The 11,702-nt window shown below is 42.6% G+C and overlaps 1 protein-coding gene across 3 annotated transcripts in view; it reads left to right on the top strand.

Moving 5' to 3' along the window:
- Window positions 1-9,369: 9,369 nt before the first annotated feature.
- Window positions 9,370-11,702, top strand: part of ST8SIA5 (ST8 alpha-N-acetyl-neuraminide alpha-2,8-sialyltransferase 5) — a 43,582-nt gene continuing 41,249 nt past the window's right edge. For all 3 annotated transcript variants that reach the window (XM_058824052.1, XM_058824051.1, XM_058824050.1), the window contains exon 1: window positions 9,370-9,752. In XM_058824052.1, the coding sequence (XP_058680035.1) occupies window positions 9,622-9,752 (131 nt within the window). In that variant the 5' untranslated portion in view covers window positions 9,370-9,621. The remainder of the gene's footprint in view (window positions 9,753-11,702) is intronic.

Raw genomic sequence — 11,702 nt, 5'->3', positions numbered from 1 at the left:
CTGAGAGGGAGTTTAGGGTTTTACATTAAAATAAGACAGGATAGTTCTGCAAAAGCAGCAAAATCATTAGCGATTCTTTAATTGAAGCTTTGACATATAATATTAATAACCTATTAAAGCCAATGGGTGTGAAACATTTGGAACTGTAGCTTGAAATCACGTTGGATGGATATTGAACAGTGACTTTTTGTAGCTGTGTAACTCTTCACTAGCTGCTGGGGAGATAAAACTGCTAACAGGAACACATTAATTTCTGGAGTACAGACATGTTGTGATGGGAGAGTGGAGACTGCAAGGACAGACAGTGGGTACAAAATGCAGAGTTAATGGCTTTTCTGCGTATTTTAGGGGAGGGGAGGTGATGTGCTGGTTCCAGGCAGCAGCTGGTGAACTCAGGTCTGGAGCTCTGCGTAGAGAACTGGTCAGAACTTGCAGGGATTTTCCAGGTGTGTATCCCAGGGCAAGGTGTGTATTCCTGTGGAGCTGGTGACTGTCTCAGCTAAGGTGATGTGTTACAGCGCAGTTGTTTGTTGTGAAAACACTGATTTTTGCAGTGCCAGCTGGTTCTGCTTCATCAACTGGAAGGAGAAGTGCTGAGGAAAAAAGTTTGTCCTTCCTTTGTCCAGAGCAGAAGAATGCTGAGTGTACAGATCTGAGCTGCAGCTTCCTTGGATTTCCAAGCCAAACCTTCAGTGATACCGAAGGTGAGGGGCCAGCACCTGAGCATGAGCTGCCAGAGGGAAGCAAGCTGATGACTCTGCCATAGCTCCCTCCTGCACTGGAAGGACTTAATTTTAATATTATTTTGTGTTTGACATGGTCCTTTTTTCCAGTTGGGAAAAGAAAACAGAAACCTCTACCTGGAATAGTGTATTGTGAGGGATGGCTCCAAATGAGGAAAAGCAAGAGCAACTAGGAGGCTCAAAATCTGTAAATTAAAAAGGGGTAAGGGACATTCTTCATACACCCTTCCCACTTTGCTTTTAATTCCCTTAACTGGTAAAGCTTAGAGCAAAAGTTGAATCGGTTTACAATGACAGTGTGCAACACTTTAGGATATATCCTCCTTAATATCTTCGTCTTTGGCACAGTGAAAAAAAAAAAAAAGAACAACTTATTGTGATTATTGCCCCTCTTATTAAACAAATATTTTGTCTCTGATTCCAGCGAGGAAAGGTGAAGCCACAGTGTTGTTCTTGTTTGCCAGCTGCTTCCATGCACTGCAAGGACCCACAAACAATACTAGTTTTGGTTTCTGTTGTCACATCAATTGTCAGAGCTCTCCTCATCAATTAAGAAACTTTTGAAGCTCTGAAACCTTCAGTGTGAATCTGGCACTGTGGTTCAAATTCTCAAGCGCAGCAAAAGAGAAATTTAGATTTGGGCAATCCGTATCTGTGAAAGGGAACCATGATAACAACAGAAAATGCAGATCTAAAATGCAGACACAGTATTTAATTTTAACTGATCATGAAAAGAAGCAGCAAGCCAGTGGAGGAATATTTTCACTGGTAACTTTTCACTGTTTAATGTTTCAATACACTGAATTACATTTGGAAGTCATAAGCATTGAAGAATACTTTGTAGACTCTGAGCCCAAACAGTGGTTTTACTGTGCTTGAACACTTGGTTTATCTTCCTCCTTTACCCAGGTCCAAAGCCATTCTCTCTCACTGCCAGCAGCCCCTTTCTTGCTGCTGTTTGCTCTTGTGGGTAATATTTATTATCATTGGATATTTATTATCATTGGATATTTATTATCATTGAAACTGAAATTGTAGTTCAGAGAATGCTCTACCAAGAGTAATTTGTTCCCAGGAGGACCTTTTAGCTACACAGTAACATGAAAGCATCAAAATGCCAGAAGAACATTATAAAAATGAACTGTCCTGGTGCTAAAATAAGCTTTAATTGATTGAGAATTGCACTGAGCCTGACAATCTGAACCATTTATTATTATTTTTCTTTCAAGCTTCAGCTACATGTGATTTAGAGTGACTGAATTATAGTTCCCACATACCTTCCTACCCACAGTGCGTGAAAGAAAACCCACGCACAAATTTCTTAGCTCCAGAGGAGCTGCGGGATACACCTGGAAGAAAATAAAAAAGCTGATTGAAAGTGATGTTTAAATAAAGGTGATGCTGATGGGAACATTCTGGAAAAAAAAAACCCCAGCCCTATTCTGGCTGAATGCCATGCTGTGCTGCCCTCTCCTCATCCCCACTCTTCTGGGGATTGTCTCTCCCTGTCAAAGGCAGTTCCTTAATATCTGCCTGCACAGCACTGGATCCTGTAGGCCGTATGGTGTTGGATGTTAATATTGGCCGTGGATAAATAACCATTCTGTCTTCCCCATTTTAGGTTCTTAGAGACAATAAACACATCCAGTTGACTGTACTCAGCTATTTAAATGAACATCTGTTGCAGGGTCTCCAGCAAGAGATCAATACCACCACCAAAGATCGTGGATAAAAACTGAAAATTTTCTGACTGATGGATGTACTGGTGGTCCTGTTATAGAAAGAAATATGTGGAATACAGCACTGGAAGTAGCTGGAAGTAGCTATTGTCAACAGGGTCATCATAAATCATAGAATCACAATTTGGGTTGGAAAGAACCCTAAGGACCATCTTGTTCCAACCACTGCCATCAGCAGGGACACCTTCCACTATCCCAGCCTGAGTTTAAGGTCTCACTCTAATCACAGCCCTGGACAAATTCACTTGCAGCCAAGAGCCAAACAAGGATTTCCATTTAACTCCCAACATCCTAAGGGGAGGAAGATGCTTACATACATTTTTGGCTGCAGCCCTCCATCTCCCTGCCCATGCCAGCACTGCCTGTAACAGGGCTGTAAAAGGCCAAGATGCTGGCAGAGGTCAGGGGTGATCCAGGCCCTGCCTCTGGTTGGAGCTTATCCCTCTGGGTGGCTGGTGCTGCCCTTGAGACTCTCAAGCTTCTCTGGCAGCAAAATGGACCATTGTTCTCTTGGTTTTGCACTTGTTTGTAAGCCGAGCCGTTTCCATGCTACCAAACATGACTTCCAAATTGCAATTCCTGCTGCCTGCCAAAGGGACTAATAAATCCCACTGTCACCTTTCCTTCTTGCCTGGGTAAATTACAAATGCCGGTGGCAGGAACTGACTCAGCTGATGCCTGGCTACAGTGTCTGACTGTTCCAGGAATGTTCTTTATTTGTTACCCTAACACAGGAAAGCACGACCCTGGGATTTATGGCAGATCACAGATCCAAAGGAAGGAGTTTGAAAATGCCACCAGCTTTATTAATAGCCACCTCTGTGGCCACTTTTCAGGTCAGACCAGAGACTGTGCAGGGCTTAAAATCTGAATCCACACTGCCCCAGGAGGGGCAGAAAGGTGTGTCTGGTCACAATGCTGTAAGGGTAGAGGTGTCTCTCTTCCAGGTTCCTTGTCTGGATTCCAGTGGGCATTTCCTCAGTGCCAGAAGAGCAAAATAAAATATGCCTCATGAAGAATGGGGATTTTTGAAGACCACAAAAGCCAGATGGATATTTTTTTTTAATTAATAATTTTTGTCATGGACTAGCATGAATTATTTAAAAAATCATGATGTGTCTGAATACATACTGGCTTTGGCTAGAGGAGTAGCTCAGGTGAAGTAGCAGTTAGACTAGTGGATACTAATGTGTGTAGCCAGCATTGTAATTAGTGCTGTTGGAGGGCATAATGAGGAATGGCTCAAAACCTGAATGTCTGGCTTTCTTGAAAGGTCATGGGAAGTAAAGCTGATGGTTAATTCAAGAGGAATATACTTAATTCCTCTGAATACAAAATCACTGCAGAATTGAGATAAAAAGTTACCCTTGTAACTTTTTCTAAATGATTTTTCTATAATAGGTCTCTTTTACATCTTGATCATAAAAGCAATGTAAAAATTTGAAGGTTTTAATTAGGTGATAGTTCAGAGGAAAAGTTTCATTTTCACGTTTACATCCATTCTTTAATGTGGATTAATGCCACTCACTGACAGAGCAAAACGTATTCCGAAATCTGATGTGCTCTCTCTGTGAATTAATATGCCATATTGCATATTTTTAAAAATATTTGAGATTAACCTTTTCACTTTTTCTGTAAAAATGTATTGCTGAAATAGTGAAGTAATTATTAATTGTGGTTTTCAGCATTAGATAACGTGTGATCCTTACTCTGGTCATGGGAAATATTTGTTCATTGTGATGTTACTACTGGAATATTTTCATCCAAAAGAAATACCAATCTTTCAACACCCATTAAAGTGAGTGCTACTAATTCCAGTGCTTTCCTTTGGGAGGTTTTAAAGATGGTTTTGGAGAACTGGGTGGGAGTTATGACTTGTTTGGAACAGAGGCAGGATCACATTTCTTATTTGAGAGCAACTGCTGGCCATGGAAACCCTTTGACCCCTCTGTGGCTCTGCCAACATCTCAGTCCCCTTGAGTTGTTGTTAAACCCAGGGCTCTCATGCAGTGCTCCAAAATCAAACTAATGTTTATTATTGATGATTCCTGTAAATGAATCTGGGTCCTGTTTCTTTTTCTCTGCAGAGAGGATGGGCTTCCACTGTTCTCAGTTTCTTCCAGCTGGGGCCATGAGCCTGAACAGGACCATAACAATCACACTTAACTTCCTTTGTTTTCTAGGAACATGGAAATACCTCTGGGAAAGCAGAGATGTCCTCAGCTCTGAGTTTTGCATTTTGCTATATATTTTAGCAGGCTCTGCTATAAGGAACTGTCAACAGTAAGTGTACAGCACTGCAGCCAAGGCAGCCTCTGCAGAGCTTCCTGCCAGGAGACCTTATTCCTTTGAGGCAGACATCATTCCTTTCCCAACAGAGACGATGTCATCAGGGTAAAAAAGGGATATTTTATACACTGGGTCATTTTTTCCCCCATAATGGAGCACTATGTGACCCATAATTGGAGAAAAATTGGTCATGATTTAAGAGATGATGTAATGTGTATCCAGTGTACACACCATATGTTGTGTTCAGGACATGTCCTCTAATTCAGCTGTCTCCACAGGTGGTAGCCTGGTGCCAAATTGACCACTGTCATCTCCACGTGGCTGAACCCAACTCAGAAGAAAATAAATGTTTACATCTTAGCTGGATCCTTTCAGCTTCCTTCTCTTTCTCAGTTTAAGACATATGGATTTGTGGCAGTGATGGGGGACTAGACATTGTGTTAAGCGCTCGATTATGCTAATACATTCATGTTTTATATCTGCAAAAGAATTAATATTGATAAGCATATGTTTATGAGTTTCGTGTTCAGCAGAACCTTCCAGCCATATACCTATGTGCCAGCTCTTTGCAAAATCAGGGATCTAGCAGTTTACACAAGCATTGTGGAAACTGTAAATAGGCATGATTTAATTTTAATTTAGGGGGGAAAATGAGGTGTAAAAATGTTCTCCTCAAACTGTTTACCACCCATAGTATTCTGCAATGCTGGCTGGGGAGTTCTTCTGAATAACAGCCATGAAGAGTGGCTGAGCAGGCAGGAATAAAAAAAATCCTGAAGGGGAACGTGAAGCATATCTTGTTTTACCCTGAACCTGTATGATTCTGTGAGTTAACATGTTCCGTTAAGTGTTCTGTGATTAGACAACCAAGAGACAGATCTGCTGTCCCAGACACCAAATACCCTTGCTTTCAGCTGAAATTAGGATGCATGATCAGTCAAACATTGATTCAAATGACAGGTTCAGTGAAAGATACTTAAAAAAATATCCCAATCAGACCTGCCTATCAAAAATGAATTCTTCTAGTTCATTTGCATTAAAAAATAAACTGCATTTCAGCAGGAAAGGCTGTGTATTGTCCTTTCAACAGAGAGAGAGAGAGGAACTTAGTGCCTCCAGAAGAGAAGTAGAGTCTGACCCCTACCAGATTTTGTCCTCTTGCCAATTCATCTTTCCTCAAATAGAGCTTCAGTAGCATGGTCTTGTCTTCTTTGTCTTTGAAATTTAATGCTAGCTTATTTTTAAAAAAATAAATAAATTCAAACCTGCTTCATTGGGCCCCAAGGGCAAATGATGAGCTCCCATTGGAGAGTGTCACTGTAAGGAGCATGTTTGTGTTTGTGTTAGAGCACTCAGAGTCTCACTGCTCAGGCTGGAGGAGTTTCTTGCGACAGATTATCTCTGGTGATATTTAGGAAGCAGCTCACATGCAACAAATAAAGGCCAGACACGTGTAAGCAGTAAGTAAGACTGACTGCTTCTGGCAGCTTTATATTAAGATCCATTTTGCCAGATTTGCTTTAGATTTTGAAGTCTGTGCTCCAAGAATGGATACAGGAATACCCGTTCTGAGCTTGTGTCCGTTGTGCTGGAAATGTTATTAAAGCAGCTGGATGCAGTACTTGGGGGCATGGATGAATGTGGACCTGTCAGTGTTGAGGGAATGGTTGGGCTCAAGGCTCTTAGAGGGCTTTTCCAATCCTTCTCAGACTCTGGAGGGGATCTGTTGTTGTCTGCTGCTTGTTCAAGTGCAGGGTGTAAAATTATTATAAAAAATATATATTTTTTTCTCTGCAGAGGCCTGATGCTTTAAAGTAGGCCTGCAGTTTACGAGTCAAACTCTCAAAGGGCCCCAGGAATGAGTGCTGACACTGCTCATTCAGCACTTCTTCTGCAGTCTCAGACTGTTTCACTCACAATAAATATTGCAGGCAACCTTGAGCATCCTATGAAAATTTGTCAATAGACATTCTGTTTCTCTGTGCTTGCACGGAGCTGGTCTGCTTCCAGTTGTGCAGTGTTGTTGTTGTACTGGGCTGAGGGCAGCAAACAGATTTCTTTTGCATGTGACGTCGGGAATGATGCCTGTGCAAGCTCTGACACGGAAAACCTCTCCTATTTTTTGTAGATACCTTTGTACTTTGGGTCTGCAGCTCTCCTGCTCATAGGTCTCTCAGGTGCTGCATCTTCTGGCCAGTCCTGATATAGCAGAGAATGATGAGAGGACACAGAAAATCAAAGACAGACAGAATACATGGGCTGTTTGCTGCAGCTCAGGCTCACCATCACTCCAGGAGAAAGAGCTTCTGCTAGGCTCAGGAATTTGGTGCATTACTGCACAGATCTCAAGGGGAAAAAAATAATTTTGAATGGAGGGCAGTAAAAGTAGAAAAGCTGAAAGTGTTTTCACCAAAACCTAGGTGACATAAGAATCTGCAAAATAAGTTTCACACCTACAGAAAATCATAGGAAGCCAAATTCTACTCTCTGATAATTTGCTGTTATTGTAAAATGACTCCCAGAGCAACTGAGGCAAATTTCTCTGAGTTTTCAAAGCTATCAGTAGAAATCAAACTGTTCAAATCATTAAGTAAATTTTCCATCACTTCTGAGCTTATTTGCCTTGACTAAGCTGCTGCATACGAATCTGCCAGTGCAGTGTCTTGTGGGGTCTCAGACTGGGAATTTTGATGGCTGTGCAGCTTTTCCTTTTCCTGAGAGGGTTTTTGGTAGATCCATCTAGATGGTTCAGTTCCTATATGGAAACAGTCTCATATAATGTGAGCTTGTAAGAACTGATCATTTAAAGAATAAATATTTGCCCCCCAGAGCTGATGGCTTTTATTTGACCCCAGAGCTGATGGCTTTGACAATAGGGAATCAAACTACTTTTTGTGTTTAACTTGAAGTCCCCTGGTGTATGTATTATTCCCAGTGCAGTGCATCCCACTGAGTTATTTCTCTAACCTAAATATTGGTTTTCTTTCCTTTTTTATGGAAGCCACTGAATGACAAGACAGTAGAAGAGTGTTTCCAAGGAAGTATCAGTATGTCCTTGCCCTCTACCCCTGCTTTTACCTGGATAATCTTTGATGAGGCTTGGGGTCCCCACTGTATTTATAAGCAAGGTGATAATGGAAGCATTTAGCAGGGTTCAGAAATAGAGGTGTGGGATTTGTGAGAGGCACTGAGGCAGGACACACCAAGGGCTGGGTCCCTGAACCTTCTCTGCAAAGTTAGTTGTGTCTAAAATGCTGCTCTCCAGCGTGCAGGAGTTCAGGGTGACCAGCATCACACCTTAAACACTTGTGTGACTTTTACTACTCAAAATCAACTAAGGTAAAGCCTGCTTTAGCCATTATCTGTCTTGGCTGAATTGCTGTAGGGCATGCTGAGGACTAGCCCTGTCTTTAAGGATTGTGTTGAAAGGGTTGCACAAAGTTACCTTTGGCCCTTCTTCACATGGAGCACGAGTTACAGCTGAAACAAAGTCTATGAACACTCTGTTTGCTGCTCCACACAGCTGGGCTGCTGGCACACTAGAGCAATTTGCATACGCTGATTTAACTGTTGGAAAATCTATTCACACAAAAATCTTCTATTCTCTTAGACAATGGATTTTTCCCCCCTCATTTTGTTGTCAAAATCGTTTTCCCATCTGTTATTGGGGCAAAACAACCTCCTAGTCTGGATGTTTCATTCATGGATAAAGCCTTCATTGGAACTTGTTTTAGGGTTGGGTTAGATTTTGCTCCCAGAGAAATGAGCAACAGAACTCCCTGTGAGCTGAACTGAGCCTCTCCTGAAAATGAGGGGGTTTTAGAGGAGTTACGATGGCTGTGGACAAGGTCTTGTTGCTCTGCCCTTTCAAAAGGGAACTGTGTCTAGTGGAGGAACAATCAGAATATTTGTCTCTTTAAATGAATGGTTCTTAGAGCCTGCACTGAGAGGCAGGCTCCCTCTCTGCGGCTGTGAGGCTACTCAGAGCCTCCAATAAATCAGCATGCAGGCAGGGAGAGCTCTGTCCTTGAAGGGATGCACAGTGACCTTGCTCATGCTTCCTCTGGAGGAATAGGGGAAACAGAGGAGCCCAAATAGTGAGCAGAGTGGCACCGAAGGCTCTGCATTCTGCATGCAAATGCCACAGCACGGGAGCCACGGCACGGACGGCGCGCTGCTGCACAGAATGCAGCTTTCCTGCTAGCCTGACCAGACTGCTGCTGCTGCTGAGCTGCTTTTTCCCTTTTTTTTTTTTTTTTTTTTCCCCTGCAGGGTTCTGAATGAAATCCTCATGATTGTTGCATGCTTGTTCAATAATAGCAAGCCCCAGTCACGTCTCCTTGCGAGCACATTTGGTCGGAATCACTGAGCAGAAGCAGAGAGGAGCTGACGACTATGTGCTTCCAACGCAGGTTGCCGGAGCCCCGTGTTTGCCATTGGCTGCAGTTCTCCGGTCTGTGTGCAGCTTCCCCCATCTGGAATATGAAAATGGGATTGAAGTAGATAATTGCTAGCAGCGGGTTTTCAAGAGAGGCTTAGAGGGAACAGAATGCCTCTCACACAGCACAGGCTGCCTGCGCTGAGAGAGCTCTGAGAGATGATTTTAGATGTTATCCACGTCTGAATCTCCTGGAAACTTTACCATGGAAGCAAGCCATTGCACACAGTCCTGGAGCTAACATCCAAAAGGGGCAAGGAAGGGGCAGCAGGGCCAGACAATGGGATACCTTGTCCTTGGATTGCTCACAGAAAAGCCAGCAGGCATTCCCCTCCAGCCCCCAGCAAAAAGGGCATGAAGGTGGCAATGAACTGAATTTTACCCAGCGAAGCTTCCGTGGCTTTTCAGAAGGATGGGATACACTGACCCTTCATCAAGCCGGGATTTGCTGGGAAACAGAACTTTGTTCTTCATCTTCATCTGCGCCTTTGCCGTGGTCACCTTGCTGCAGCAGATCCTCTACGGGAGGAACTATCTCAAGAGGTAAGGGGGGATCAGAGGGAATAGGAAAAGTTGTCTGATCAGGCTGAGGGGAGAGGGAGCCCCAGGCAGACCCTTACAGCAGTTCAAACCACTTCTCAGTGTTTTGCTGATGATAACAATATCTTGTCAGTTCTGGGAAGGTGCATCCAGCATCTGTAATGTTTGTTAGGTTATGAGTGCAGGAGAGGGTTAGGCAGAATATAATGTTTTGTGAGTTCCCTGGGTTATGTTTAAATCCTCAGCTGCGGCAAAAATATGGGTTTGTATTCAACTTAAACAGACTCGTGCCACCTGAGTATTTGCCCCTTACAAGGCTTCCCACTCTGTGTAAGTTCAGGCTGAAATGGCTCGAGATGTTGAATTGAAGTAGCATGTTCATTTCTGAAACTTCAATGTCTTTAGAAACAAACATGCAGATGCAGTTCCTAAAATCAATATTAGTGTTCCAGATGACCGAGAGAGCACTTTATTTTTGCACTGCTATGTTCTCAGGAATTGCTGCTGAGACTGCCTCGCTGTAGAGCACATCACTCTTTGATCTGAAAATGCTCTTTTCACAGCAAACACCGAGGGGGCTCTATAAATGTTTAACCTTGACCCATGCGGAGTTTATTTTACTTAAACCTAGTTTGAGAAGTTACAGCTCGCATGATTTTATGAAGATGAATGTTTCCCTTACATGCTTTGAGGTAAGTGTTTCAGTTGTGTAGGCAGCTGCTGTGGAATTTTTTACTGGAATTGAGCTGCATTCTGCCAGGAGAGATAAATGGTTTGGTTCTTGCCTTGCTTGCAACTCATGGAGTTGTTTGCCCTGTGCCAAGAGCAAGCAAAATGCTGGCAAATCAGCCAACACTTCTCTCTGGGAGGGAAAAGCAAGCATGATATTAATATGTTTAGACAGGGGTGCTGTTTATCCACAGAGCAATCTGTGTGCCTTGTGTAGCACAAGGCCTTGTCTGGGGGACTCTGATTTTTTTGGGCACTTCAGCTCCAGAAAGATGTGACTTCCTCAGCTAGAAGAAGCAAGAATGAGCAGAAGTGTAGAAAACATGGGGGGTTTTGGCTTGGAGAAAACTGAGGGGAAAAAGGATTACTGACTTGAAATACCCAAATTAAATCTTAGAAGAAAATAAGCAATAAGTACCTCTCTCTAAACACTCACAAAGTGCTAAAATGTTGTAGCAGGAAAGATTTGGATTTAATCATGATGGGGAACTTTTAAAGAAAATAATTACCTGAGGAGGTATAAAATCTCCACATTTGGGGAGCTTCAGGAACCTGGTAGGTAGACAAGGGTAGAGTGTTAAGAACATGACTTTATGGCCAGGTCAAGGCCTCATTTTGCCTTATTTTCTCAGCTTTTTCCATTTGTCCTGGAGGCCTGGCAGTCCTACCAATCCTTGCTTTTCCAAGTCAAAATTACTGTAACAGGGTTTGAGAGAAGAAAGTACACACTGAAATTTAAAATGTCACAGTAAAGATAAAATTATGAGAAGATGCAACCAAAAACTCTTCCACTGAGTGATCTCTGGGGCCTGCCTCTGTCCTGCTTCATGCCCTGAGAACCTCTCCTGTCATCATGGGAATGAAAAAAGGCTGATATCCAATGTCCAATTCCTGGGATTGCAAGGAGAAAGTCTGGTTCTGAGCCCTCTGCCATCAAAGAGTCTCAAGTAGGGAGATGACCATATATTTTGTCACTTGGACTGGAAAATATTACTTTTCTGTTTTTTTTCAACTCCAGCTTGCAATGATTTGTTTCTTTTAGTTTCTTCTTCTTTTTTTTTTTTTTTTTTTTAATTAATCATGTGAAAATAGTCTCATAAAGAGCTCTGCTAACTCAGTGCAGGGAAAAAAAAAAAGCACCTCAGCTCCTTTCTGCTGGGAACTGGCAATTCCCCTCTTCCATGGAAATAGAAATGCAGGATGTGGCTGCAAGTTTTTGGTGAC

Source organism: Ammospiza caudacuta, chromosome Z (assembly GCF_027887145.1).
Source record: "Ammospiza caudacuta isolate bAmmCau1 chromosome Z, bAmmCau1.pri, whole genome shotgun sequence".
NCBI classification, from domain to species: domain Eukaryota; kingdom Metazoa; phylum Chordata; class Aves; order Passeriformes; family Passerellidae; genus Ammospiza; species Ammospiza caudacuta.
This window is presented reverse-complemented; position numbering and strand designations above follow the sequence as displayed.